Source organism: Aulonocara stuartgranti (assembly GCF_965226115.1).
Source record: "Aulonocara stuartgranti genome assembly, chromosome: 5".
Lineage (NCBI taxonomy): Eukaryota > Metazoa > Chordata > Actinopteri > Cichliformes > Cichlidae > Aulonocara > Aulonocara stuartgranti.
The window spans coordinates 1,533,870-1,561,557 of NC_138943.1; the positions used below are offsets into that span (position 1 = coordinate 1,533,870).

A 27,688-nucleotide genomic window follows, 5' to 3' on the forward strand; every position below is an offset into this window, starting at 1 on the left:
TACTGTAGTCGCTTCACTTAAGCCCTGCATCCCCCTCCACGATCCTGCCACAGCTCACATTCATTTCCTGCTTTTCTTATTTGCTTTTGGTCGATTTGCAGTTTAAGTTCAAAGACATTTACAGAAAACAGCTGAGATCTAAATGCAGAGCAAAGCGTGGAATCGATGAGCCTTATCTTTCAGACCTTTACTTGTAAATGAGTGGCAGCGGCGCCGTCCACAGGTGAGTAAAATGTCCCCTGAAGCCTGTTTGTCACGTGCACGTGCGGCTCTGCGGATGCACGGTGGCAGCTTCTTGCAAATCTGACATCGGCTGCTGCAGAGGGAGACGGAAAGCAGAGCCGGTCATAATGAGCGATGCTCGGCGCGGCGCTCGGGCCTGTAGTTGCTGATATGGATCCATTTTAGAGCTCAGCAGGGGGCGGACGTCGATCTTGTAGTGCCGCCTCGGCGCTCGTACCTGTGGAGCGCTGCTGTGGCTCATATTTGTTTGGATCAGTTGCCGACGTGCCTCATGAACATCAGAGGTCAGAATCAGCTCCTTGTTACTTCCTTCTGTTTGCCCGGTTGCCGTGGCAGAGCAGCAGATATCCCAGTCCCCCCCCTCCTCCCTGTGTGTGCTCACATGTCACACTTCTGATTTGGGAGGAGAGAAAACAGGGTGGCAGTTCAGTAATTAGTTCTGGAGCATTAACTGCTTATCAGTGGGCGCTTTTATTAGCCCCCCTGTTTTGGCTGGTTAGCCTTCTGGACATGGAGCCAAATGGCGCTCCAAGTTGTCCGGTCAACCATGGAGGAATTCCTCCGCCGTGCCAGAACCCTCGGTGCCGGGAGAGGACCTAATTGTGATTCGAAATCGGTGTCGACACAGCGGCCACACGCTGCTGCGTGATTTTCACCGCCGAGATGGAGTCTGATTAACTGAAATGCTTCCAGCAGCGAGCAGATAGAGCGATAGGACCGGAGCCTGGGTGGTGCCGTTTGATTTGCTGGGCCAAGCATTTTGTAACCATCAGGTCGACCCGTCTGGGGTTGGGGCTGCTTTTTGTTTCACAGAGCAGAAGATGTTAGATGTGAAATAAAGTCTGAAACACGATAGATTTGCTGTTTTTCTGGGTCCAAACTGATGAAAAGTCTTAAAGGCTGGGAGGATAATCGTACACAAGCCCTCGGTGGCTTGGATGTCAACAGGAAACACCAACTTAAATACCGGACAGTTTCACAGCGTGTTCATGTTGAGCAGATTTTAAATCCATAAAGAAAGAAGAGTGTGGGAGATGCGGACCTTTAGCCCACACAGGCCGAAGGTTAATGCTTCAATATTAACTGGACAGATGCTCATGGACTCAGAATTCATATGATATTGAATATTTGTGGGTCATCTCCTGTTTTCCCTCAGTGGTGACCCATCTGGAGTGTCCAATCCTTTCATAGGATGGATGGAATAATTTTATTTCCAACACAAGTGAAAAAACCCGAGAAAAGAAAAACTTAAAAACATCGAGTTTTCATGAAATACACAATGTTTAGCAGAAGTTTACACTTTTTCTGTTCCCACCCCCTTATTTTATATTCCAGTATTTACACATCAATATTCAGAATATGACATTATACAGTCCACACATGTTTACTATATACAGGCTACACTCATAAACTCAGCACCCTGTGGTTAACACCCACTATGTGTAATGTTTGAGATGTAATCTGTGAAAGTCTCCTACTGTCGGGATTACAGTTCGGCTCGTCCAAACAGAAGCTTCCAGACGTTAAACCAGCACCAACCTGCGCTGCAGGTGTTCGGTCTGGTTTTAGCCTCATGCTAAATCGGCACGTGTTCAGAAACTAGAAGACCAGAAACGCTTTCATGGGAAACGTGAGAAGTTTAGCGTAGCTTGTGGTCTGTGTCCACTCGCCCTGATCGCAGGGGATCAGTTTAAGCTTCTCATTCAGGCTGGAAAACATCAGTGAAAACAGGGGATTGTAATCCAACCCAGTCATGGGCGGGACGCCACCTGGTGGATGTTTCCCCAGCACCGCTGTCCAACGATGAAAGTTCAGTTTAATAAAACCTGATTGTAAAAGCGTTTCTTCGTTTCTGCTCCTTCTTCTCTGCCGGTGATCTTCAGATTTTCTGTTTCTTGGAGCGGCATCGGTCAGGTTTCCGTTCTCAGGCTGCTGTTTCATGACGTGCAGTAGATCTTAGTGAGGTGCTGGAAACAGGCTCGCATGTGTGGACATGTTGCTTCAGGAATTCAGCTTCAGCCATGGAGAACTGCCCGTTAGCTGGGGGAGCATAAAAGTGCCAAACAGACACAAATGTTTGCATGAACTCAGTTTTACTTTGTTGACGATGTCTGTGATAGCAACGCGCTGAAATAAAAAAAGATAAGCGCTTGTTTGCTTATCTCGTGTGTGGTGTTAAAAAAGAGACTGTAATCAGGCATGTGCTGCTGCTGCTGCTTTGGAGACGATTTGCATGCTTTATTATTAAAAATTAATGAGTGTGGTGCAAGTGTGAAAGAGGAACCAAAGAAATGACACATGAAGAGGAAAAGCAGCATTTTTCACATTTGTCTCCGGCGGTGGAAACACATTTCCTCTGATGGATTTATGCTTCTTCTGCTGCTCATTTTTTTTCTGCTGCACTCCCTCTCAGAGCATTTTTTTTTTTGTATTAATATGAAAGCTGCACAAAATTAATATTTTGGACACAAAAGGAGATGGCCTGCTTTTATCAGCAGAGAGGGGAAACAAACGTCCAGTCATTGGACGGTCGCACAATTTCTCTTTTTCTTTGGGGGGGGTTGATTTTAAAAACAACGTCACAGCGTCACGCCGAGCTCTGACTGTGACGTGTTGCTCTACACCGATCAGGGATTCATTGATCAAACAACCAGGAGAGTCATCCATAATGGAAACGATCATTGGCTCCATCCCCGAATAAAGATTTAGAAATGAGCTCCACCTCTGCGAGTTACAGCAGTAAGATGCTGATTACACACTGATGCATGATTAATGATGAGCTAATGACACAACGCGACTCTCAGCGCGACTATTTTCCTTCATTGAGGTCGCTGACTTCAATTAAATTTGTCTGATTACACCTCAAATTTTGGCTTTAGTTTAAAAGGTGTGTGTGTGTGTGTGTGTGTGTGTGTGTGTGTGTGTGTGTGTGTGTGTGTGTGTGTGTGTGTGTGTGTGTTGTTGACTCAGGCAGACAGCTCGGCCCTTCCACCTGGCCCGGAGCTTTTAAAGCATCAGCGACAGACAAATACAGCCGGCCGAGGAAATGAGACGTGAGAGAAGCTGACATGTTAAATCTAACAGTCAAACACCACCCGGCCAGCTTCACACCTGCCCCTCTGTGTGTGTGTGTGTGTGTGTGTTGTGCAGTTGGTTTCTGAGTAGGTGACTTTACTGGCGTGAATTCAAATGTGTACACACTTGCATACATGCATGCACACACACAGGAGTAAAGACTCCAGACTGCAGAGATGCATTCTTGCAGGAGGAGAAGAAAGACGCAGCGTTTAAACGTCCGTTTGCGTGTTCGGAGATCAGTTCTTCAGTTCCAGTGACGTTTGGATGAACGTGTCAGTTAATTGGCTACAAACTCTCAGCAGAGAAAACTGAAAAAACATTTTTTCGCTGTTCATGAGATCTGTTGCTGGTTGTGTTCTTAATAATCACTTCAGCATTATTGCTATTAGTGCGTTAGTGCTGCAGTTAATGGTTATTATGCTTAAGACTCAATTATTTCTCTCAGATAATCAGATTAAGCTCCCGGAGCCTGAGATCCTGATGATGGCTTCTTCTCTCTGATCAACAATCACAGCAAAGTCAGATTTATTCTTGGCAACAATACCGGAGTTAAAAACACTCAGAGAGAACAAAAGCTCTCACAGCTCGGCTGCGCAAACAACAGCAGTGCAGGCTGCAGTCATTAGTGCGCATTAAACATCTTTAATATTCACAAATGAGGCTGATGTGAGGAAACCTGATGGCAGTTACCAGCATCAGCCACCAGCTTTTCTACTGATGGGTATCAAACACTGAGAAAAGATTATAACTAAAAGATAGGACGGTAAACTCACGCGGGCTGACTGCTCAGCCCGTCACAGGCATGATGGGTAATTCCTACTGTTTCCACAGATTGTATTAAACATCTGGACTGTGGTGTCAGTCTGCACCCCAACAGGTGTGTCCACGCTGCTGTCGGCTCTCTGCGCCCCTAAAAGCTTTAAAATATGCATCTGAACAATGAGAGGTACACGACGGTGCCACAGCCGGCCTGATGCCCTGCGATGTTAAAGTGTCATTTCTCTTAGCTGGTACAAGAACTGGTCAGCTGTGACGAGCTGTGGGTGGACACCAAAAGCAGAAGGTCGAAGTTAGAAGCATGAGCTTCCTCTGCAGGGCGTCTGGGCTCGGCCTCTGAGGTGAGGAGGCTCCTCCTCCACATCAAACAGATCCAGCTGTGGTGGGTCAGCAGGACCTCCCAGGTGGGTCGTTTCGGGGATGTCTGACTGGGACCCTGAGGGCAGACTCAGGACCTGTGGATGGATTAACCAGGAAGGCGAACCCTCATCGCTCTTTAAGAATAGAAATGTTGCACATCGGCGTCCATCGCAGTTCCACCGTCACATGTGCGTGACACGGCGGCAGCCTGTGATGAATGACCAGGTGTTGGTCTGAAACCAGTGAATCAATGGCTTCAAAGTTTATCAGTAATATTTTTTGGCTAAATTGTCTTAACTTTATCAGGTTCGTCGATTTCTTTACAATCTGCTTTTGCGCGTCTCCGTCAGTGAACGCCGCCACCGCTGCAATAAAGCCTGATATTTCCTGGATAATCCACTTGTGTGATAAACATAAATTTGGCGACGACTGCAGAGACATTGAGTTTCAGATACATCCAGAAGCTTCCAGCTCTCTGTTAAAGGAGCTCGCATTTCTGCAGCAGGAAGTAAACATGAAATGTGTCACGGCGGATGAATGCTCATCTCCGAGCCTATTTGCAGATTTGTGTAACGGATCAGGATGTCATGACTCACCCATTCATCCAGTTATTCGCCCTCCTTTTCATCCACCCACCCTCCCATCTATCCACACACTCATCCACCCATCAAGCCGTTTATTCTCTCCACCCATTCATCCGTCAATCTGTCTTTTATGACAGGCAGTCATTCAGGGGACGAGCGCTGCCGTCTGCCAGCTCGCTCTGATGATTCACGTCCTGGAGACGCCACGGTGGCGGTGCATGCGCTCGGCGTGTTTGTTGGCGGGCGGCGGGGATGGAGGAGGAATTTGGGAATGACAGTGGATGTAGTAATGGGATGAGCTGATTTATTAGGACTGCAGAAAGGCACGGCAGAGGGTGAGACAGGGAGAGAAATGGGGTTAATAGAAAGCCGTGGCGTGAGAGCGGCAGAGAAAATGAGCACAGAGGTGGAGGATGGGTGGAGGTGGTGACAGCAGGAGGATGGGTGAGTCGAGGAAAATTACACGAGGGAGCAGATTATTGCCTTTGAGCATCCTTCCAGCGCTGCGGACCTCAGGAGGACGGTATTGTTGACGTCGCTGCCGCTTCAGAGCGTTGCACTCTGATTGGCCGATAGCCTTCAAGGGCAAACAGACTGCAGGTGGAGCTCACACCCAAACTCCCCGCTGTTCGCGATGTGGCGGCGGAGTCTTATCGACGCCACAAAATCTCGCCGCCTGCCGACTTTCAGAGAAAGTTTAAAGCAGTTTATCAGATCTAAGAATCATCTGAAGACTTTTATTGGAGGCTGAAACCTTTGCTGGAGTTCAAACTCAAATACCCTAACCCCTAGCACAAAGGTGAGCTTCAGGACGATGATCTCTGCTGACGACAGGAAATGAGGGCGGTCCAGCTGCTTGTAGATGGTTATGGTCTCTCTTTGTCTGTAAGGTTGGGTTTATGAAACCTGTTCTCCATCATGTGATGTGATTTTGGTGTTAAATGGTGCCTTTACTGTCAATCTGCATCTTCTCAACTTGTTTTTAATTGCCTGGAGTCACGACCTTTGTTCAGGATGAGATGTTTCTCGTCGTCCTTTTGGTTTCCTCCAGTTCAGAGAATCGCAGACTGAGCCAGTCGTATTTGGGAAGGAGTGTCCCACTCTAGGTGATAACATGTGTAGCCCTTTAAGTATGTGAAGTTATCGTGGCACTTATTAATCATTCAGAGTCTAAATACTCTGTTTGCTCAGAACACAGATGTCTCGACATTTATTGGTCCATTGTTTACGCTTTACTGCTCACGTTAACGATGTCGTATATAAAAGGATTGCTCTGAATTTTAAGAGTTATCTGTACTTATGAATTCAAATTTCACCTGTTTCCTTCTACACACCTACAAGAAGAAAGTTGACTGAAAGAGGTGGAGCTAAAACGCCTGCACTGACACTCAGTATAAACCAAAGAAGGATTATTTTGAATGGTGACTCATGCAAAGCTGCTCTAGGAGAGTCCAAGAATAAAAACACGAAGCAGGAAATGAGCAGAACCGGTCCCATCCGGCTTCTGACACGTTTCTGCGTCAGGTTCAGACTCAATGTTTTTGTATCCTGGCGTCACCAGTGGTGGATACTCACAACCCAAAACAGTCCCTCTCATACCATCCCAGGAATATTATCCTGGGATGGTATTCCTATACTGAGGTAAACGACAGCTGTTGCTGGGGGGATGGAGCCGGTAACGATAAAACTGGTGAGGAGAAACATGAGTGTGAGAGTCTGTTTAGACCTCAGGATAACGGTGATATTTAGCGTCACGTAAAGCAGCGAGTGTTGTACATCCAACAATCGGCTGTCTGTGTGGAGGGATTGCCGGCAGCAGACGTACTGCTGCATGCAGAGATAGCTGCTCGCTCCTGCCCTAATGACTCCCCCTCTCTCTCTCTGCCGGCTGAAGTGGGTCTCTTGAAGTGCAGTCCTGTACATCCCGATAGCACAGAGCAAACAATGGATGTATTGGCCGTGCTAGTGAGGGTGTTAGCATCTCAGAATAACAACGAGTCGAGAGAGGACGCTCCGGTTGAATTACTGCACTTCAGAGAAAATCCTCGCCGTCTCTTCCTGCTCTATGAACAAACACGGCGCAGCCGAGCAGCCCGTCTTTGTCTTTACTTTTAAATTAAAGAGGGCAAAACAGATGCTGATTAGTTTTCTTTCCACTTGGTAAAATTAGATCTGCTCCAAGTGCCAGAACTTTATTCATGCATACATATCTGCTAAGTATGGCAAGCAAAAAGCAGGGGTTCATACAAACAAGCAGAACGTTTAAAAGTCTGTGTGGTTTCTTTGAGGGGGGGTTGCATGCTTCACTGTGCAGCCGTGAGGGGTGTGGAGCTCATCCTGAATGTTCAAACAGAATTCATATCATTCCAGCCGAGCTGTGCTGATTACAGGCCCGGCTCTGCAGAGGCTCAACACCTGGTTTGAGGTGAACTTAAATAGGAGCTCTGCCGTAAATCCACCTGATGTCTCAGGACTTAAACGCAGAGCAGATGACGGCAGAGCGCCTTCAAGTTTACTTTTTCCTGAGATCTTAAAGCACTTTGAAGGTTCCAGAAATGTCTCAGGTGATTGCTGGTGTGTTTTTTGGAGGTTTTACTGTTATTTTTGTGCCTTCGCTGGTAATCATATATATTTAGCCATTATCTAAATGTTCATTTTCTGGATTTTGCATAAAACAAAGTCAAATGGTTGGCGTAAAATCCTCGAGACGTGCCTTGTGTGTGCAGAGGACTTAAAGAAAGCCGAGCTGCAAAGACTCCATATCTCAGATCCTCCAAACTGTCACACTATAAGTAACTGAACCCAAATTACACTCCAATAACTTTGCAGACGGCACAAATTGCCGACTTTGAATGAAGCCAGCGTGAACGTCGTTGTTTTATGAAGCACTCTGCAGTTTTATGACTTGTTGTCTTCAAGCTGCAGGCAGCCGTCACCTACAGTTAAGAAACTCTTTGTGAAATTAGGTTTTTCCTTTTATTAAAAAGAGACGCATACAGCTCAGTTGGATTGGATTTAAAAAGGCTTCATTTTGTTGCTCACGTGGCAATCTGCAAACACAAACACCTGTAGTAAATACACGAGGGGAGGGGGGGATCAAACAAAATGAAGGCACAGATTTCAAACCCACCGACCGCACATTTTAAAATTACTCATTTCCACCTCCATGTTTTCTTCTTGGACTCTTCTAGAGCAACTTTGCATGATTCATAGTTCAACATAATCCTTCTTTATCCCGTCCTGGTCATTCAGCCAATCAGTTCATCCTCTGTCTGACCTTGTAAACATGCAAATATCCATCCTTGATGACATCATGCAGAGCCAATCGTAGAAAAAAAACTGCTAATCTGTCTGAAGGTGACGTGATTATTAGAAACTCTGGCTGTGTTTGAGCAGCAGGTATTTGACACGACCTCGTGTGTCTGAAATGTGAGAGTAGACCTCTGCATTTAGTCTGCCAGCAAACATGCCGAGCATCATTCACATCCTGAATTCTGCTCTGTAAAAACAAACTTTCTCTTATCATTCAAAGCTTAAAAAGAAAGAGCACCGCCCAAAAAATTAAGTCAAATGACTGCAAATTGCAGCTGGCTCCAGCTCGTATGTCTTTGAACTGAGGAAGTCATCGTTCGAGAGCCCAGCTGCTCGGCCGTCTCCGCTATGTTTGAGCTTGAACTCGAGCAAAGGTTCCAACCTGCGGTAAAGAATAGGTGAGCTTGAGCTCGGGGTCTTTAAATGGGAAATAAGAGATTCTTCCTGATTCTAAAGACAGACGAGGATTCATAGTGTTAGTCGAACCTTTGGTCTCAAAGTCTGTCCTCGTGCACCTGGAGCATTTAAAGTCCTGTTGTGCCTCTGCAATGGGCGTGTGATCCTTCAACTCGGTCATTACTTTTGGGCAGAAATGACAGATCTGGTGAGTCGGGCGGCCGGTGAGCTACGATTGTTTTAATGTGGCCAAAAAAACTAACGACATGGATTGTGGCACACATCTCGGTTCAGTCATTTCCTGCTGTTCTCCCTCAAGAAGCTCAGGACGTCACAGTAGATTAACCCAGTGTGTGACGGGAAACTCGCCCGGTAATGAATGTGAAAGCACTGATGTTGATAGACCTGCTCCCACGTTCTTCCTTTGGTACGCAGGAGATGCAGTGATTTAATTTCAAGACTCTGCGGCTCTTTGGAGTTTCTTGTTTTGACTCTTTCTTCGTGTTATTGTTACTGTTATTCCATCTTCTCCACGTCAGTCGGTCAGGCCTTCAGCTGCTGCCATTACAAACTCTGCCTTCTCCTTTTTTCTGCGGAGCATCTAAATCTCCTGATGTTCAGGCTCGAGCCTTCAACCTTTCAGTCAGTGCCAGGCGCTGCCTTCTCCGCGTCCTTCCCTTTAGTGTTATCAGTTTCTCCTGTTTGTGGGCACTTATTACTTTTTCTTTTTTTGATAACACAAGTGCAACGTCACCTTCACAGAACCTTCTGCGGCACAGTGCTCTTAAATCAAAGCACGCCGAAAGTCTGCAGAGAAGATCACATTTTAATTGACTGATTAGCATCAAAGAGGCTTTTTTTCCACTTCACACAGAAGCTGCACAAAGGCCGAAGTTGTTGATGTGATCCAAAGATCAAAGTAGAGACAGGAGAGCAGAATAACCAAATTACCAACCTTGAATTGTCTCTTTTTAGTTTTTACCTGCACGTCCGAGTTTTGAGTCTTGAGCCTTTGTGTTGCAAGTCTCTGACCGTCTTTCTTTTCGGGCGTTTTCAGAGATGAGCTGTGCTCTCACACCTCCTCTAACCTGTTAGCGGCGTGCAGTCACGGCTGTATCAGCGCCGATGGCGTGTTCTCGTCGGTAAAAAATAAGCCACGCTGTCGGCGACTCCGTGTTCTCTCACATGTTTTCATTTGCAACAGTTTAGAGGGATTTCAGGTTTGATTCCTCGTGACATTTACCTAAGTCCGTCTGCGGCGGAGCGTCCGTAACATCCGCCACTGAGAGGAAAAACAAAAATGGAGTGATAAATATCAGCTGGCCGTCTCGCTCCATTGGGCTGAGATACATTTAGTAGACGGGGGGCATCTTTAACCTGGCAAAAAAATAAAAATCCACACCGTGGTGCCTTTAAAACCCTGCCAGCCAGTTGGAGGTCACATTGCTCGGGCTGTAAGGCTATCAGCCATGGCCCGCTATTATCATAGAGATAAAGAATGGGGCCTCGAAGCCGAGACGTCTGCAGTGACCGTGGAGGGAGCGAGGGGAAGGGAGGTAGACGAAGATACGGTCTGGCTGCAGTGAATTATGTCCTTTGGGAAAAAAAAAAAAATTACCGGCTGGCAGAAATGTGAGTTAGCGGGTGAGCGAGCGGCGCTCTGGCCGTATCGCTGAGAGTACAACGAGCTGCACTCGCGAGTGACTCAGTAACACGCTGGCAGGCTGGTGGAGTGAGTTACTGCTTCCAGCAGATTGAACAAATTAATAAATGTTATTGATCACCGACCTGCTGCCTTTGATTGACAGAAAAGTTGATTGATTTCTTGTTGTTTTTGGACTGAAACATTAAAACCACCTCCTTCATGTTGTCTAGAAACCGAACGAGCTCTAACCCGCTGGGCCGCAGAGGCAGGAGGGTTGGGTGGTTGGACAAATGTGCTTGCTATCTTTGTTTCCCAATAAATATTGTGAATAAGTGGATGAACTCCAGCTCCACCATCTTAGACTGCTGCTGGGAGCGCTGGTGACTTCTCCTAGCAGAAACAAGTCTCCACCTGTTAGAGGCTCTGGTTCGATTTGGCAGAACCGGGACTAATGTTGTCCACTGCAGTCCAAGACGGTGGAGCTGGAGTTTGTCCTGCAGTTGGACTTGAAACAGCTGAATGGCACTGAGGAGAGCACCGAACGGTGACCTGAACATAGGGAAGCATGATGGGAAGGATTGGTGCTAGCTGGCTTGCAGCTTTAAAAATAAGAAAAAGAGGATTTTACATTCAAGTCAAATCAAATAGTTCTTGTAATAATTTTAGCTCTTCATTCCCACGAGCTTTGGTGGAGGCTCTGTTGGGTAAGCCATCTGCATGTTGGCTCTTCTCCATCACTCTGATCATTAACAGCTTATGTTTTGTTTGCACATCAAGGGGCCTACAGGTGGACGGTGACACAGGTGGTCTGCTAGCTTCGCCTGAACTGGACCTCTGGTCTGTGTTTGTGCTGTTGGAGCATTTTTGATGACATCATCTGACCAATAATATGGCTGCTGTGAGATCACTGTACTAACAGGATCTGAGCTCCAGTTTTGGTGAATAAAATTCATATTTTTGGATGTTACTGAGCAGGTATCTGTAACATGGTCCTGGTATTTATGTGTATCCCACAAAGGTACTGCAATGCAACAAGAGAACCGATGCTTTGTCCTTCACCTGTCAGTGGCTGTTGGCAAAGAACTCTGTCCAAGTGACCTTAACTCTGGCGTCAACTGTGTCTGCAAACAGGAGCTGCTAGCAGAAACTGTTATTGTTGCCAATTTAACATAATGTAACCACGCACAGACAAAGAAAAGGGGAGGAGTTAAGCTGCAGAAACATCATTCTGCCTCTGTGCATGCCCTAAGGCATTATGGGAAGTGCAGAAGAGTAATAATAGGCGTGTCAAAGATCTGTTGATATAAAGCGACACGCTCTGCTCGCTGGTCAAACGCAGATGTTTTCCCTGCGTTTGCAGGTCTGTGTGGTAATAAAAGCAGATTTTTAAATTGTCTCTCGGTGCAAAAACGTGCAGCTCGTTCTGTAAGTAACAATGCACGGCACGCTTGGCTAATAATACTTTTTTAAATAAAGAGAAAGGAGGGGAACAGCCCGGGGGTTTACATGAGTGTGTATGCAGCAGGCTGGCTGTCTGCGCTGCTGCCTGTGTATTTATAACTCGGCAGTGGAAGCCAGATAGGACAGGCACGGAGATGAGAATTGATGACCTGCATCAGCTGGGGATGGGAGGAGATTCCTATCACTGCAAACTCATCGCACACTGATGCAGGTAACCACACAAACATGCTGTGTGAGCGGAAACCGACGGCGTACACACAGGAAACGCGATGGCTGCTGCAGTAAGAAGGTCACTGCGGTGTGTGTGGAAACGAGAGCTGTATCGTCAGACGTGTACCTGCTCACAGCTGACCCCGATTAGGCCCGTTTTATGTTTGTGGAGGAGGAAGGAGACGTGTTTGCAGTGCGGAGCTAAATGGAGCCTGTCAGAGGCGTGAAGCACCCGAGGGCTCGTCAGTTTGGGAGTCCACCGTGTACCTGACCCGTTTTAACTAACCCAGAAAGAAAGTAGAGCCTCGTACATCAAAGTATGTTTACAGGTAAATATGTTAATACCTCCTTTAGCTGGTCACCAGGTTTGACTAGCTGACAGCCACTGAACTTTCAAAATAAGAGCAAGAAGATCTTATTAATAATATTAATAATGATCACAAATTAATTTCTTTGACTTTCTCAAAGTAAACTTCAGTGCAATCACACGTTTTTTAATCATTTTGTTTGTTGCCTCGTTTCTCTGCAGATCCTGACCCTCAGCCGGAGGTTTCTTCCTGTTAAAAGGGAGTTTTTCCTTCCCACTGTCACCAAAGTGCTGCTCATAGGGGGTCATATGATGGGTTTTTCTCTGTATGTATTATCGTAGGGTCTACCTTACAATATAAAGTGGTGGTGTTGTGATTTGAATTGAAAATAGATGTTAGATGACGTCAGCTGTTTAACGTCTGATCCGTAGAAACCAAAGAAAACGAGGTTGTTGTTGCTGACCTGCAGAGCTGTCGTCCCTCTGCAGTAAAAGCCTCGCCTCCGGGAGGCGTAGTGCGTCCAGTGAGTGCTTTTGTTTAGTCTGCGTGCAGAAGGAAAGTTTGTTTGTTATTACTTTAATGGTGCAATCTGTATGATTCCTCTGAAAAACAGATCGATTGGCAAATTAGAGCAAATTAAGACCTGCTGCGTCGTGTGCTGTTTGCCTCTGTTTTCTTGTAGAAGAGCAGCCTGAGACGTTTACAGTCAGCCCTGGATGAATGACTCCCTCTAAAGGTTGCACTAAATTCATAATTCACAGCTCTTCTTAAATCAGTTTTCCTCAGACTTTTGGACGCATTAATCCGACGACTGTACGACAAATAACAGCTCTTTCTGGGAGTGCGAGTCGCACCGTTTCATCTGTGAGCGCGCGTTCCAGAACCTTCTCCTGTAACGTGATTCATCTCAGAAAAATAAAGTGACGCGATTATTCATCCGACTAAAATAGCTGAGTGGATTGTTTTTCTGAATGACGAGTGAAGGTCAGACAGCTGGTCCACGGTAGTGCAGCGGTATTTAAAGTCGGCTGTTCCTGGAGTTTGTTTAACAGTGAAGAAGAAGAAGGAGAGCTTCCACACGGCTTCCTTTAACCTCTGACTCACTTTAAAGCTAAAAATAGTCGCCGTTGGCTTGTTTACTCGTGCCAGAGCTGTTGAAGGGAAAGAAAGCCCAGCGCGTTTGGAGGGAGCTGGATGGCACCTGGGAGGGAAAGTTCATGGATTGAAGCACGCCCTCGGATTAAAGAGTGCAGATTAGCCTGTGTGTGTGTGTGTGCGTGTGTGTGTGTGTGTGTGTGTGTGGCATATATAAAGTCTTGTGTTACCCAGCTGTCATTTTCAGTCAAGCTAGCAACAGTAGCCAGCTGTCTCACACACACAGAGCTGTTGGTGTATCTCAGCTCTTTGCTGGTGGTGTATCTCAGCTCTTTGCTGGTGGTCTCAGCATGACCAGGAACACACACACACACACACACACACACACGAGCTCCTGAACATTCAGGTTTTATTTCCTGTTTTAGCTTTAATGATGTTAAAATGATCCTCATCCTCTGGCTCGTTGGGGCTTGTCATTAAATCTCTCTGATGTTCTCCGAGGATTTCTGGTCCGTCTGACCTGCATCAGATTTTGTTTCCCCCTCGTGGATCAGTCGAGCTTCCTTCTCCACAGCTGTTATCACATGTTGCACTGCAGTCCTGAGTCTTTTCACAGTTAGGTTTCGCAGTCGGTGCCGCTCCAGATCCAGATTAGTTGGTACGTGTAAAAGCAGGGAGGCGAGCAGAAGCCCACAAACTGGAATGACCCCGCAGCTCTGATCCAGCAGCAGTGAATCTCCATCCATCAGGCAGGAGGGCGAGATCTGCAGGAGTGATCCCGACTCTTCGATTTATTTGTCTGTAAAAGTCGTACGAACACGTAAAACATTGAAATGCAGCTGCTGATTGTGGTTCACTCTGTCACTTCACATCTGAAACTGAAATTTGTGCCACTGCTGAACTTTGAGCCGTGAACACGTCTGATCAGATGTTCGGTGGTCTTCACGCTGGACCGTGTTGCCAAAGCGACCCAGCTGAGCTCTGTCCAAGTAGCTCCCTCACCTGAACCACATGCAGTGTTTCCTGCAGCGTGACGCGGACGGTTTCCCGAAAAATACGCAAGTTTATGTGTGAAAATGGCTCAAATCCACCTTTAGGCTGTTCATAAGTTAATTATTAGAAACTTTGTTGGTGTCAAATGTGAACATCCAGCAGGAGCAGGCATGACAGGAAATCAGGACAGCAGGATGGATCTGCTTCAGAATCGCAGCAGAAACAGGCCGAATGATAACAAGAGAGGAAACACAACTCCAGAGGTGTAATGGGAGTGAAATGTAATTACTCTTCGTCCTACACATTCTTTAACAATGATTATATTTCCCACTCTGCCCGTCTTTCTCACTGATTGTTAATTCTTTCATATTCCATTTTGCAGCCATTGCAATGTTATAATTAGTTTACGGAGATGTGCAAAGCATTGCCGCATCTTCCCTTTATGAGCCGTTAGCCTCATCACACACACGCTCTCTCTCTCTCCGTCCAAAGCCTATGAGCTTTGTAAGCGGGCGAGCGAAAGCGCTGATGCTCCGGCGTTGCAAAAACACGACTCTAATCAAAGTTGACGTGTGTTTGGCTGCGTTCGCAAAAGAATTCCCAGGATTCTTCCCGCTGGGTTCCTTCTCAGTTATTTATTTATTTCCAGCTTCGCCTCAAATTAAATCCTCATTTTGACAAAGTTGAAGCACACTGAGACCTCGGAGGGATGGGCGGGGGGGCGGTGTCGGCCCTCTGCATCATATGGACCCGATTCTCAGAGCCCGGGAAGCCGGCGTGGTCCTTTCATCCGGGCGAAGGTCACGCTGAGGTTTCATTTCTGTTCTGATGAGACCAGAAGGCGGATGTTTTGACGATAGGCGGTGGATGCTCTTGTTTTCCACGACAGGATCATCCACCGCCTATCGTCAATGTAGGAGGATCTTGTTGTTGGAGATAATAAATGGCGCTCCGCACGCTGCAGGTTGCCCGCCCACGTAACCCCAGAGGTTCCCTGGGTGTGTTTGTGGAGACCTGGGAGGTCCGGAAAAGCGGCCCCTCCCTCGGCTGTGCTGTTTTTTTGTACGACGTCCTTCGTGACATGAACGTTGGCACGAATCTGTTGAAGCTGTAAATTCTGCTTCAGCCGCAGTTTCCACTACACCCACGAACGACACATCGATTTCATGTTACCGGCTCCAGTTTCTTTTACATATGCATGCACATCTGTGCAGACATCTGCGCCCAGTGCGCTGGCTTCAGGTTGGATGGCGTTCGCGTCTGGCCCCGCCCGTCGCCTGCTGTTTTCTTGTCCTTCTGTCCTGTTGTTCCCGCTCGCTCTCAGAACTCTTGTTTTATGAGGCAGGTTCACATCTGCTTCCAACTGTCTGTCACACGTGGACATTCAGCGACTCACATATCAAAGCCGGTGTGGCCGAGGAGCGGCCGGAAATTGCCGTGGGGAGTTGTTATTCCTGTCGGTTGGATTTGTGCTTGTTCTTCTCATTTCTCAGAATTCAGTGTTTTTAAAAATCCGTTTGTTTGTTTGTTGAAACGGCGCTCTGACTCCCACAGCTCCGCTCTGATCTCCTCTGTGTCATGACACAAACTTATTTATTTATTGTGGAATTAATACGTTTAATTCATTCGCAGCTCTCAGTGGAGCAGTTGGGGGATCTTTGGTAAAGCTGCTTTATCATGTATAATCATTTCTTAAGTACTTTTTAACCTCTAACATCTGTTTTCTTAAACTCTGTACACACAACTCATTTAACAACAACAACAAAAAATGAAATCATCATAAAAGATTTTTAAAGGAAACCAACTCTGTGGGATTAGAGCTCGAATGTTTCTCATTTCTTTGTCTTCAGGCACATTAAACTGAATTTTGGGGTTTTTTACTGAACACTGAAGTCTGTACTCAGCGTTTTTTCTTTTACTCTAAGTGGGACTTCCATGTTTCAACAAAAGACCCAAAACTACAGTGGCCCTGAGAGGTCAAATGGACTGAAACTTAAGAAAACACCAGCAGTAAGAAAAACACTGCAAAAGCACACAAAACACAACGGAAACAGGAAAAAAGAAAACAGAAATAGGAAAAAAATGATTTCCAAAAGCACAACCAAAATGTGGTAATATTTAATAAATATGCAGGAACTGAATTGCGCTGGGAGTCACTTAAAATAAGTGGAGGATCTATCTAAAAAAAAAAACAAACAAAAAAAACCAAACATGAGAGGTCAGTGTGTTAGCCTGACTGTTAGCCTAAAAATCTGTCATCAGTATTACATGAACCATGACATTAAAACACACTTACCAAGCATACTTTGGTTCCTGCAACTGCTCCGTCCGGTTATTGCCTCCCTAGAAACACTTACCTTGTGCTTTTGGAAATCAGTTTTTCCTGTTTCTGTTGTGTTTTGTGGTGTTTTTCTTATTTCTGGTGTTTTCTTAAGTTGCAGTCCATTTGGCCTCTCAGGACCACCATACAAAGCTCTCAGCTGAGACAGTAAACTCATCAGGAAAGTGTTGTTAAACTTGGAAAGTTCGGCTCTTTTTCTCATAGACTTTTATGCAATCACAGCTTTTTGCAACCAGCAGTGTCGCCCCCTGCTGGCCATTTGGAATAATGCAGGTCTATTCTAGCTTGCAGCATTGACCTTTGACATTCGGGTCATTCCATAGAAATCTGAACAATTTCCCCATCAGCTGATTGTTTCATACAGTAACTTCAATTTTTTTTAATGTAGCCATGCAAAGCTTCACCTTCATAGTTTTTTTTGTGTTATTTCTTTACTTTAGCATTAAAGTATGAGGGATTTTAAAAACTTGAGTTTAGGACCTGAATGGATCGATCAAGTCCAAAATATCATGCAAAAAATTATGACTACGGTACGTGAGCGTTTTGATAGTTAAGCACAGCTGTACCAGGATCTTCTCCTACAGAGCACCATTCATCTGTTCGTAAGTTGTTCACCACATGCTAATGAAGGTTTACCCACAATGCACTTTTGTGAAGTTTTCTCCAGTGAATTATGAGAAATGGATCAAAGATCCGGGGAACCCGGTGGGTTTCTTCTCCTGGGTGGAGCATATTCAAACATCGACCGACCCCGTGATGCAGACGCTCACCACCGAGCACACGAGCAAAACTGTGCCGAGCAAACTCTGGTCTTTAGATCAAAGTGTTTGAAACTACTTCAAAAGTCACGAGGCTGTAAAAATGCTGGATAAATTAATACGTGTGAACTTTGACATACCGTGAATTAAATAAAGATGCTAATGTTATTGATACTCAGGTGATTCTGAGGGTTCAGGTGGCCTCTTGCTTTTCATGATTTGGACGTAGCTACGAGTCTCTGGTTCTGCAGCTGTGTTTTGTACACCCGTCATCCACCCCGACCACCTGCTGATGGAGTTTTGAATGCAGTTTTTCAGGCTTGCTGTGGAAGTTTGTTTTCTCACACTTTCTGTTGGTTTTGTGGGTTTGTTGGGAGAGTTTTCAGGCCGAGCTGGTCAGCGTTGGCACTGCACACAGACGCACTCCTCGCCGCCTTATGTTCTCGCAGATGGCCCATCGGCTCGCCTTTAGCAGCAGCTAATGGTGAAGCGGCTCGGAGGGTGGATTTGCATTTCTATTATTCTGTAGCTGGAGCTTCTTCCTCTTGTTCCAGTTGGAGCCAAGCTAATTACAAATGTAATTACGAGTGGGAACGAGGATTAATTTGAATGCTTTTTACAGCAGATTTTAGAGGAAGTGCAGATTGTTGAGTCACCGAGGTCCCCGTTTGGCTCTCGATGCTTCTGCTTTTGAAACTCATCCATAAGTCACCAATAATGAGGCCTAAATTATCACAAAGACACACGCGTCCCCCTCTCTTTCTCCCCCACGCTGTAACAGAACAATGTGGACTCCTTACATCCTCACACCGGAAGAATAAGCTGCCTCTGTTTACACGCTGCAGATCAGGCTGGATGAAAGAAGCGCTTAAATAGCTGAAATGTGCCTAATCTCCGTGCTAAATATCCAAATCTCATTGTAAAGGTAAACCACGCCATAATCCCGAGTTTCGCTGGGCGCAAACATAACCTGTAGTCTCGTCCCGAGGGAGCTCTATCCGCCGCTCGGTTTGTTGTATCAGTGGGATGCAGAGGCGGGGGGAGGGAGGTGGGGGGCGTTGAATGGTGGGAATATTTGCGTCCCGCAATGGCGTCAGTGTCACCTGTCAGTCTGGGAGCTTCCTTAGGAAGGTGACCATTTTTAGAGGCTCTCCCTCTTGTTCTGTTTATCACGCTGCTCTCGTCCTGTCTGTGCTAATAATAGAGGCATCAGCTGTGACTTTGGGGGATTGAAAGGTGACGGGAAGGAGGGAGGGAGGCAAATGGACATAGAATGAGGAAGAGACGGGAAGAATTTAAAGTGCCACTGAAGTGCTAATGTTTCACCGCAGCTAAGACGCCCGGCTCTCCGATTAGCTGCCACAGAGGGATGCCTTTCCTCTAATTGGCCCCTGTGTGGCGTTTCTGTGTGCTCATTGGTTGCTCCGAGGATTTCCAACGAAGGAATGTCCTCTCAGGTTCAGACAGGCGCTGCTCCACGTTAAGACTTCATGTTTGGAGGCGATTCAAAGTACGAGCCACAGTCGGTTTTATTAATGAGGACAGTATGAAGACAACCGGTGCAGGTTCACATCTTTTTACAGCAGATTGATACAAATTAGTGGCTCTTGTTTTCAGTTCTTCCTTTCATTTTTATTTGAATACTGCCTAACCCTCCCACCCAGCCATAACCTTAACATGCAATGACACTGCGATCATCCTGGCGCCGACACTGGTGGGAAAACAAACTCAAACACAATAGATGTCGTAAAATGTGCAAAACGGAAGCTTCGGGATTCCAATAAAGAAGACAGCCCTGTTGAGAAGCTGTTTGAGACCTCCGGCTGTTACCATGGGCACGCCAAAGCCGGGCCATGACCCGGAGACGCAAACGGCATCAAGCAATCCACATAACATCCTCACCAGGTTCCCTCCACACCTCAAAGAACAGCTTCAAGTAAATCTGAAAGACTAAAATAGCACATCTGTGTGTGTAGCCGTGGTTACAGGAGCCACTGACTTTATTTTGAAAGCACTTTCCAAGATCCACGTTCCAAAGTGCTTCATCTGAATTTCAAAATAAAACAAGCTTTGATAAAAGTTACAGGAAGTGAAGATCCGGTGAAATCAGGACTGCTTTCTCGAAAAGTTTGATGTGAAAGAAGCGCCGGACTCGACCGACCTGGTTTCCAAAGGCAGATTGTCTGAGAACCTGCAGGCTCTGTTTGGAGCTAATAGGTCAGCTGTAGTAAGAGCAAGGCTTTAAATCTGAGTCGAGTTGTACAAATGGTGCTGGGTACTGAAAGTACTACCCCACCTCCTCTTAGAGATGAAAGCTTCTCCCTGATCTGGACCTTAAACGTTCAGTAATCAGTGACGAGGAGTTTTAAGGCAGCTCGTTTCAGTGACGTCCCTGTTTATCAGACAGAGCAGCACAGGAGCCATGTCTTCGTAAAGAGGTGATGACGTCAGATATTTTGTGGTTAGACTCAAGCCGTCTCTGCACATGGAGTCCCTCCCCGCTCTTCTTCCTCACGCAGCCCGCGTGAGGAAGAAGAGCGGGGAGGGACACCCACCTTTTTATTAACGTCGGGCTCTCCAAGTTTAGACTTTACTGGCAGCATTTCACATTTTGTTCTCAAACCGATGATGAATCATCTGCCAGACCTCTCAAACGTCCCACTCCCGCTCTGCTTTTAGTTCTGCATCCCACCCCTCACCAGTCCTCACCCTCTTACTCTGTTACCCCCGCCCCCACGACTGTCACTGCCGCTCAGAAGAGCAGCAGCAAGTGTCCGGTTAGCCGTTTATTTATAATAGCGGGAGATGGAGCCAGGTCTGGATGCTTATTCTGGCCCCTGAGCAGCGGCGGGCCGGATGTCGGGCTATGTTTCGGTAAATGAGTGTTTGTTTTATTGCAGTTCGTTTAAAAATGACCAAAGAAGCAGAAAACTTGTGCTTTGATATTCTGATCATCGTCTCCGGACCTCCAGGTCGGTGCGTTGGGTAAACATTACACCGAAAACCTCATCGACTGCAGGAAAAACCCAAAATGTTTCTGGATAAATGTCTGGGCTTTGGGCTTGTAGTGTCGGTTCCACGTTTGCTTTTTAAAAGTGGATTTACTTTGACATCCCTCTTAGAGATGCGCCCGCATTCCTCAGCAGCCGGCTGTCATTACGCTTGCATTAGTTTGGCTGGTTTTGCACAGTGTTGCCTCATTTCTTTACGTCCTGCAGCTGCTGTGGTTTTACAAGGAAATAAATTCACCTTCAGGATTCTTTGTTCTGTTTTCAGGAAAATCAGCAGCTTACATAAAGACAGAAAGGCTTTCGTGTTGAACTCTGATTTATGAAAGCACGCAGCAAGCGCTGGAGCGACACCATCTCCGGTTCAGTCGGTCCGACCCCGATGAACCCTGGTTCAAGTTACATGGTTATTTGGAGTAAATAAAACAATTTGCCCAACATATAGATGATGTGGAGGGGAGGCTTCTCTTTGATGGTTTTGACCAATCAGGAAGCACCAGGTTCTCAGTCTGAATCCAGATTTAAACCCGAGATGCTGAAACCAAGAGCTGCCGTTTCCTTCCCTTCTTGGCTGTCTTTGCCCACCTTCCTGCCCACCTGTGCTACAACGCCGGGAGGTGGGTGGAGCATGTTTGGGGGGCGGTGTTGTAGGTGTTGAGGTAATGGCAGCTTTCTGTCCCGCTCAGAGTCAAAGACTTCTCTCTGTGCCCTTCGTGTCTACGTGCCTCTCTTTCTGTGCGCTGACAGCTTCTCTTCATCCAGCTCGCCGGCGCTTTCACAGCGACGCTCCCCCGCCATCGTCAGCCCCATTGTCATGCTATGAATAGAAAGGCTGTGTTTTTGATAGGTGAGTGAGCGCCAGGAGGGAAAAGAAGAAGAAGAAAAATGGCCTTGAAGGTTTTGGAGATGTGAGAAAAGGCGTGGCGTAGCTTAATGCTCTGGAGGGAGGACAGGAAGTGTTTGAGATGAAGAAAGGCGTGTGAGGACAAAATGTAAAACAAAAAACATCCTGAAACAGACAAAAGCAGCGAAGGCAATCAGACGAAGAGAAACCGATGACAGATTGAACAGCACAGAAAAGCAATAAGGAGGAAGAGGAAGCGGGAGGGATGTTGCCTCTGGCGCTGCAGTTGAAGGGACCCTATGTGAAAGCGAGGGGGGGGGGGTTATCCACGGTGGCCATCTTGGACTACTTTCAAGAAGCCTCAGTAAAACTTTAACGCACCAGAAGTAATTCCAAGGAGCTTCAGTGGAAATGAAAACATTTAAAAGTAGAAAAAGCAACTCGACTTTGACAAAGGAAATGTCGAAATTCCAGTGATTTTTCCTTCCCTCGCTCCGGATGTTGACTCGTTGTAGAAAAGCTTGAGCAGCGGGGGGAACGACACCGTGGCGCTCCTGATTAAAAACAAAGTTTTGTTCAAAGGTGATGCACGCCGAGGGCGAGGCGGCGACAACAAAGGGTCCTTTGAGCTGGTTGAAAAGCTACCTGGGAGGCCGGGTGTTGTTGTTGCCGGGGAAGTCCTGCGGTGATTTCACTCTCTCCAGCGGGCATCTGCTACGGGGCAAAGTGGAGTCACGGCGGGGGTCCCTCTTTCTCATTCTCGCCCTCTTTCTGTCTAATGAAAGCACTCGGGGGAAATCATTTGTGTTGTCACAAACACACACACACACACACGCTCAGGAGGGGATCCTCTCCGCCATGAAAGAGCTGTATGAATAACAACCTCTGAGTTCACCCTCCACGCTCACAATGGACACACACACACACCTACACACACACTCAGTCTGACCCTGCACACAATAGAGAAGGCATGCATTCATTAGGAATTCCAAGAAGGCTTTGACTGGTTTGGCATTGTTGGCTAATCCAAGGTCCCACCGTATATCACCTTCACCTCCCCCTCTTGGTTTATCCATCTCAGCCTCCTCTCCCTCCTTTCTCTCAGCACTTTCATACTCCTGACTCGACTCGTTGGATAACTCAGCAATGAGTGATTCAAGTGTGTGTGTGTCTGTAAGAACTAATCAGATTACTCCCCAGCATTGATAATATTATTCCTCCTTACACCCTCCGTGCAGTCCATGATGGATTTCTATCAGCAATGAGATTTGGGTCGCACAAATCGGTTTAAGGTGCCGAACTTGTCGTGAGATTGACTTTTGATGGAGTGTGAGCTTTGAGTTCGGCCTGTTCGGGTTGCGCTGAGTGTTTTTCGCCCCTTGTGTTCAAACTGCTCGTCTAACTGTGCCTTTCTTGTGTTTCCTCACAGATCTCGAAGGTGCTCGGCACAATGGGACTCGTAACCCTCTGAGGGGCGAGCACAAAAGACGGAGAGCAGGAATAAAGCCGAGTGAAGAAGAGGAGGAGGAACAGAAGAAAGAGAAGATTCTTCCTTGGTGCTGGAGAGGGAGGGAGATTTGTAAAGAGGGATTTGCTCTGTCTGTCGGGGGTGCATGCTCCCCCTGAGCCCCCCACCCTCCCACTCGGACATCCTCCTTTTTATTTTATTATCTGCATCAGTGACGGTTCGACAAAAGGTGAAGAATGCGCGATAAACAAAGTTTGGGCCGGCTCGGGCTGAGCAACGGCCTCGACGTGAGACTACCCAGGACTAGAGTCGTGCTGCTGGGCGTGCTGCTCACCGTGGCCGTGGCTGCGGAGCTGGACATCGACGTGCTTGGCGGCATGGTGTTGATAGAAGCGGGCGGAGAAAGCGAGAGGTTTGACGGAGGCAGAGGCGAGCTCGAGGCCTCCATGCACTCCTCGCTCTTGCAGGACTTCCAGGAAGTGACAGAGGGCGTCGCGGCGGCGGACGTTGGCGAAACGGCAGCAAATCAGCAAAACGCAGCTACGCCCACAGCCTTCCCCGACTCTTCAGCGGTGGTGGGTCGGATTTTCCGGATGAAGGTGCCAAACAAGATGGAGGATGTCTACCTGGGTGATATCGTCAAGGTGAGTCACACAATCGCACCACGTTTGATCAAACACGCCAAGACGTCTCACTTTAAATACATTCTGGTCTTACTTATGAGCTTATTAAAATCCTATGTTCAGGTAGAGCTGGGCGATATGAGATTTTTTCATATCACGATATGTTTTTTTCATTTCAGGTGATAACGATATCTATCACGATATCAGCCAAATAACTATATTTGTAAGATTTAAATGTGCCGTTGCTCACAAGTAAAATGTGAAATAATCAGCAGCTTGTTTTTATTTAAATATTTATTTCCCATAATAAGTTCAACAGGGTAGATGTACTTAAGGAACACGAGACTTTTTCAGATAAATAAAGGCAAATATTACAAACTACACAAAAGGCAGCCGCTAAAGCGTTTAAGTTTCAAAATAGAACAAATGAAACAGACTAAATTGTCAATTCCACTTAGAAACAAAATATTAATTCTAAAAATAAATCTTAGTTTGTTTTACAGAAGAACAGACAAAACTGACTAACTTTTGTCAATATCAAATAAACTGAGAACTAAAAGGAAATTCTCAATCTCTCCTTGTTGTATAGCTGAGCTTTTCAAACAGTTTTAACAGTTACTTTAGTCTGACAAAAGCCGAATGACGAATCAGCGCTTCCAGCCAGAGACTGAGCTGCACCGCTTTATTGTATTTCCAGACTTGCTTTCGGCACAATTTACAGTGCACGCTACTCTGTTTGACTTGAAATAGCAGAAATACCTTCACACTACGGAACTTCTGTGGCTCTTCCGTTCGACAATCTCTCCGGCGTTGGAACCATCATCTGTTTTCTCTTCGGTAACCTTCGGTCACGCTCTCGGTTGATTTTTCTCTAGTCGGCGCACTCTTTTCCTCCATTACCCGGGCGGCACGGCGGCTGGCTGCTTCCCAAACAAATACACATGTGTGGCTTGGCACTTGTGCTGTACGTAACAAGTCACGTAACAAGTCGCGTAACGTGACGCTGCGGCTGTGATTGGTTCGGCAGGTTTAAAGTAGAAGCTCAGAATAGAATAGAATAGCTTCATTGTCATTGCACATGTATCATGAAATCATGGATGCTTCATGCCAACTGACAGCGGGAATAAATAACAAGCAGGAGAAGTATGTCCAAACTAGAGGAATACATGCAAAACAAGCAAAACGGCACTCACAGGAGAACATCACTCACACACCACAGAGCAAGTATCAGAGGCCAAAAAGCTTTGGGGAGTTTAAAAAATCCAAAGACTCAGAGGGACTCTGATTTAAAGGGGGGTAGCTGCTGAAGGGTTTCTGGTTATAGGCTGCAAATTTGAATGACTTCTGTGAGTGAAGTATGAGATGAATAAGACCATGTCCAGGTTTTAGTGGAGTACGAGGCTGTTTCAGTCCAGCTCTTATTTCGCCGGCATGCTGTCATTTTTAAGTGACCGCGTCGTGGAAATAAACACATTTACGTTGTGATTTAACAGAGTTTCCAAGTTTTGGAGATTTTTTTTGAAAGGTGCAGCCTTAACCTCGTCTGTCAATACTAAATGTAGTTCGGCAGTAAATCAGACTCCACTGGAAAACCTCACAAGAAGCAATACTGTGATGTGGACACAGTGGAGTGGATCAGCTTCAGTCATTTAAAGGAAATGAAATTCAATTTCATTTATACGGCGCCAAATCACAACAACAGTCGCCTCAAGGCGCTTTATACTGGAAGGTCGACCCTACAATAATACATACAGAGAAAAACCCAACAATCATATGAGCCCCTGAGCAGCACTTTGGTGACAGTGGGAAGGAAAAACTCCCTTTGAACAGGAAGAAACCTCCGGCAGAACCAGGCTCAGGGAGGGGCGGGGCCATCTGCTGTGATTGGTTGGGGTGAGAGAAGGAAGTCGTTCGTGCTGATTGTTGAGTGAGATTCTTCAGCATCATCCCTCGTGGGTTTGGCATCTCTCAGGCTGTTTTCACATGTGGACTCTGGATGGTGTCAGGAGGATCTGATCCTCACATAGTGTGATGTTGCTGCTTCTCACGTGTAAAAGACAACAGCCCAAATGGAGGGGAGAGAACAGGTGAAAACCACTCTGCTGATGGCTGGACTGCTCTTCAGCGAGCTGGACAGTTGAACACAGTTTCAAATCCCTTCTGTGAGTGGGAGTGGGGGAATGTCAAAGCTGCAGTGTGACGGCATTAGCACCTGTTGCAGGACGTCTTGGCCTTCTTGCGGCTGACGTTTCCTCTTTATGGCTCTGTCTGGATGTTTGGGCTCATTTTGCAGGGGGAGTTGAGACCCATCACACGCCCTTCTGATGATGCCGGTCCATGGCTAAGACTCTTAATAAAGTGCCCCAAACCTTCAGCATGTGCAGACACAAAAAACGGACCGCCTCTGGGTGGGTGCTGGTTACAAATGCTTCGTGCTGAGCAAATAGGCCAACTACAGATGAACTCTAAAGAACAATCACTAAAAAATATGTCCGGGAAATGAAGCACGCGTGCGCCGTTGCTCAGAACCTGTCCCGAGGCGCCACATTTCTGAGGCCATTCACAGCAAAAATGCCCTTTTTTTTAATTGCACCGCATTTTCCACAATAGCCAATTTTCTATAATATATGGCCTCATACCTGAGTGCAGCGTTGCCCTCCTCTCTCTTTTCTTTCTGTTTCCTCTTCTTGTCCCAGTTATTCATTCTGTTCCCTTAATTCCATTTATCTTCCTTACCTCCTGCCTCCTTCTTCATCTCCTTCTCTCCTCCACCCTCTCTCACGCTTGACGTCATCGCCCTCAGCTTCCCATCCCTCCATCCCTCCTCGTCATCCACTCATCTCTCTGGGGTAAATCTTTATATTTCCTTCATGCCGTCCATTCTTCTCTTCGTCACCTTCCTGCTGTTCCTCCGCCCCTCGCCATCTTTCTTCTTCTCCCTAATTATCACTTTTAAACTTCCCTCCTCTCCCTATCACCTTCCAGCCTTTCATATCCTGTTGCTTACCCCCTCCCCTCCCCCTGCCTTCGTATCTCCATTGCTTTTAAGTCCGATCTCTGCCCTGCACATCCTTCCCCCGTCAGCCTCTCCTTTCTTCCACCCCTGTCAAGTCACATCAGATCATATCAATCAAGCTCCCCCAGCAACGAGCGGCACGCTAATTTACTTTAAACCGCCTCAGTAAAACTCGGCACATTTGCACACAATCCGACTTTGGAAAGATGTTTTCCTGCACATGCGGCACAAAAATGTCAGAGGTGAATTTTGGGAGCGATGTGAATGATTCGCAGAAGTTCCAAGCAGTGGGAGCTTCTGTTTAGTGTTTCATTAGCGTTAATGTTCTTTTACAGCTTACGGATGAGCGATCTAGGCCGTTTGCTGAACTCGATGTGGCTCTCTGAAGGAACCGGGCGCCGCGTGCGTTCTGTCTGGAAGTTTAAGGGAATATGACGCAGATTTCATGTGACAGCTGAAATAAACCCGCTGGGTCAGTCCCCTGGTTTATGTGGTTGGCTTTTTCCTTCTAGTCTAACGTGAGTTTGGGAGTCGGTGCTTTCCGTTTCAGCCTCACCTTTTCTTCCTCTTCGTCTTCTTCTGACATGCCTTCTTTTTTTAAATCATTCTACTCATCTTCCTCTCACACTTCCCATCACAATTTCCAGCTCTTCTGTCTCCTCGCTCCCACCCCTTCTCCCTCCATTTGTCCCGCAGGCGAAAGCTGTTCTTCCAAACCTGATTATATCTGTCACACTGGAAGCTTTGGGCCTCTATTAGAGCCAATAGGAGCAGACAGCGTGGGCAAATAAGCCAAAAAATGGAAGAAGTATAAGCAAGGAAGAACGGAGAGATGGGAGGAGAGGAAGAAAAGACATCCTGACCTTAGAAGCCGCAGCTTCTGTAAAATTCTGCAAATAAAAGGTCACAGATTAGATGTGGAGCACGAGATACGCCGGCCTGCCGAAGCGCCCTCGTGAAGGAGTCGGCACCTTCGTCCTGCGCCGCTCTCAGACTTTTAGCCGAGCCAAGAAATCCCCACGACTCTAACAAAGTTTGTTTACCTCCTCCTCCATTTCTAATTTCAGCCCTGCACATCCCTTCCCCGCTGCTGCTCTGTCCTCAATTACAAATTTCAACACTTTCTCCCCGCCACCCCCTCCTCCTCAGATGTTAGCCCCCCCCTCAG

At 46.7% G+C, this 27,688-nt stretch overlaps 1 protein-coding gene across 1 annotated transcript in view; it reads left to right on the top strand.

Annotated features, from left to right (window-relative positions):
- The window catches only part of dag1 (dystroglycan 1), a 56,093-nt gene that overhangs the window by 5,667 nt on the left and 22,738 nt on the right, over window positions 1-27,688 (top strand). The window contains exon 2 of the mRNA XM_082533440.1: window positions 22,843-23,525. Within this exon, the coding sequence (XP_082389566.1) occupies window positions 23,118-23,525 (408 nt within the window). The 5' untranslated portion in view covers window positions 22,843-23,117. The remainder of the gene's footprint in view (window positions 1-22,842; window positions 23,526-27,688) is intronic.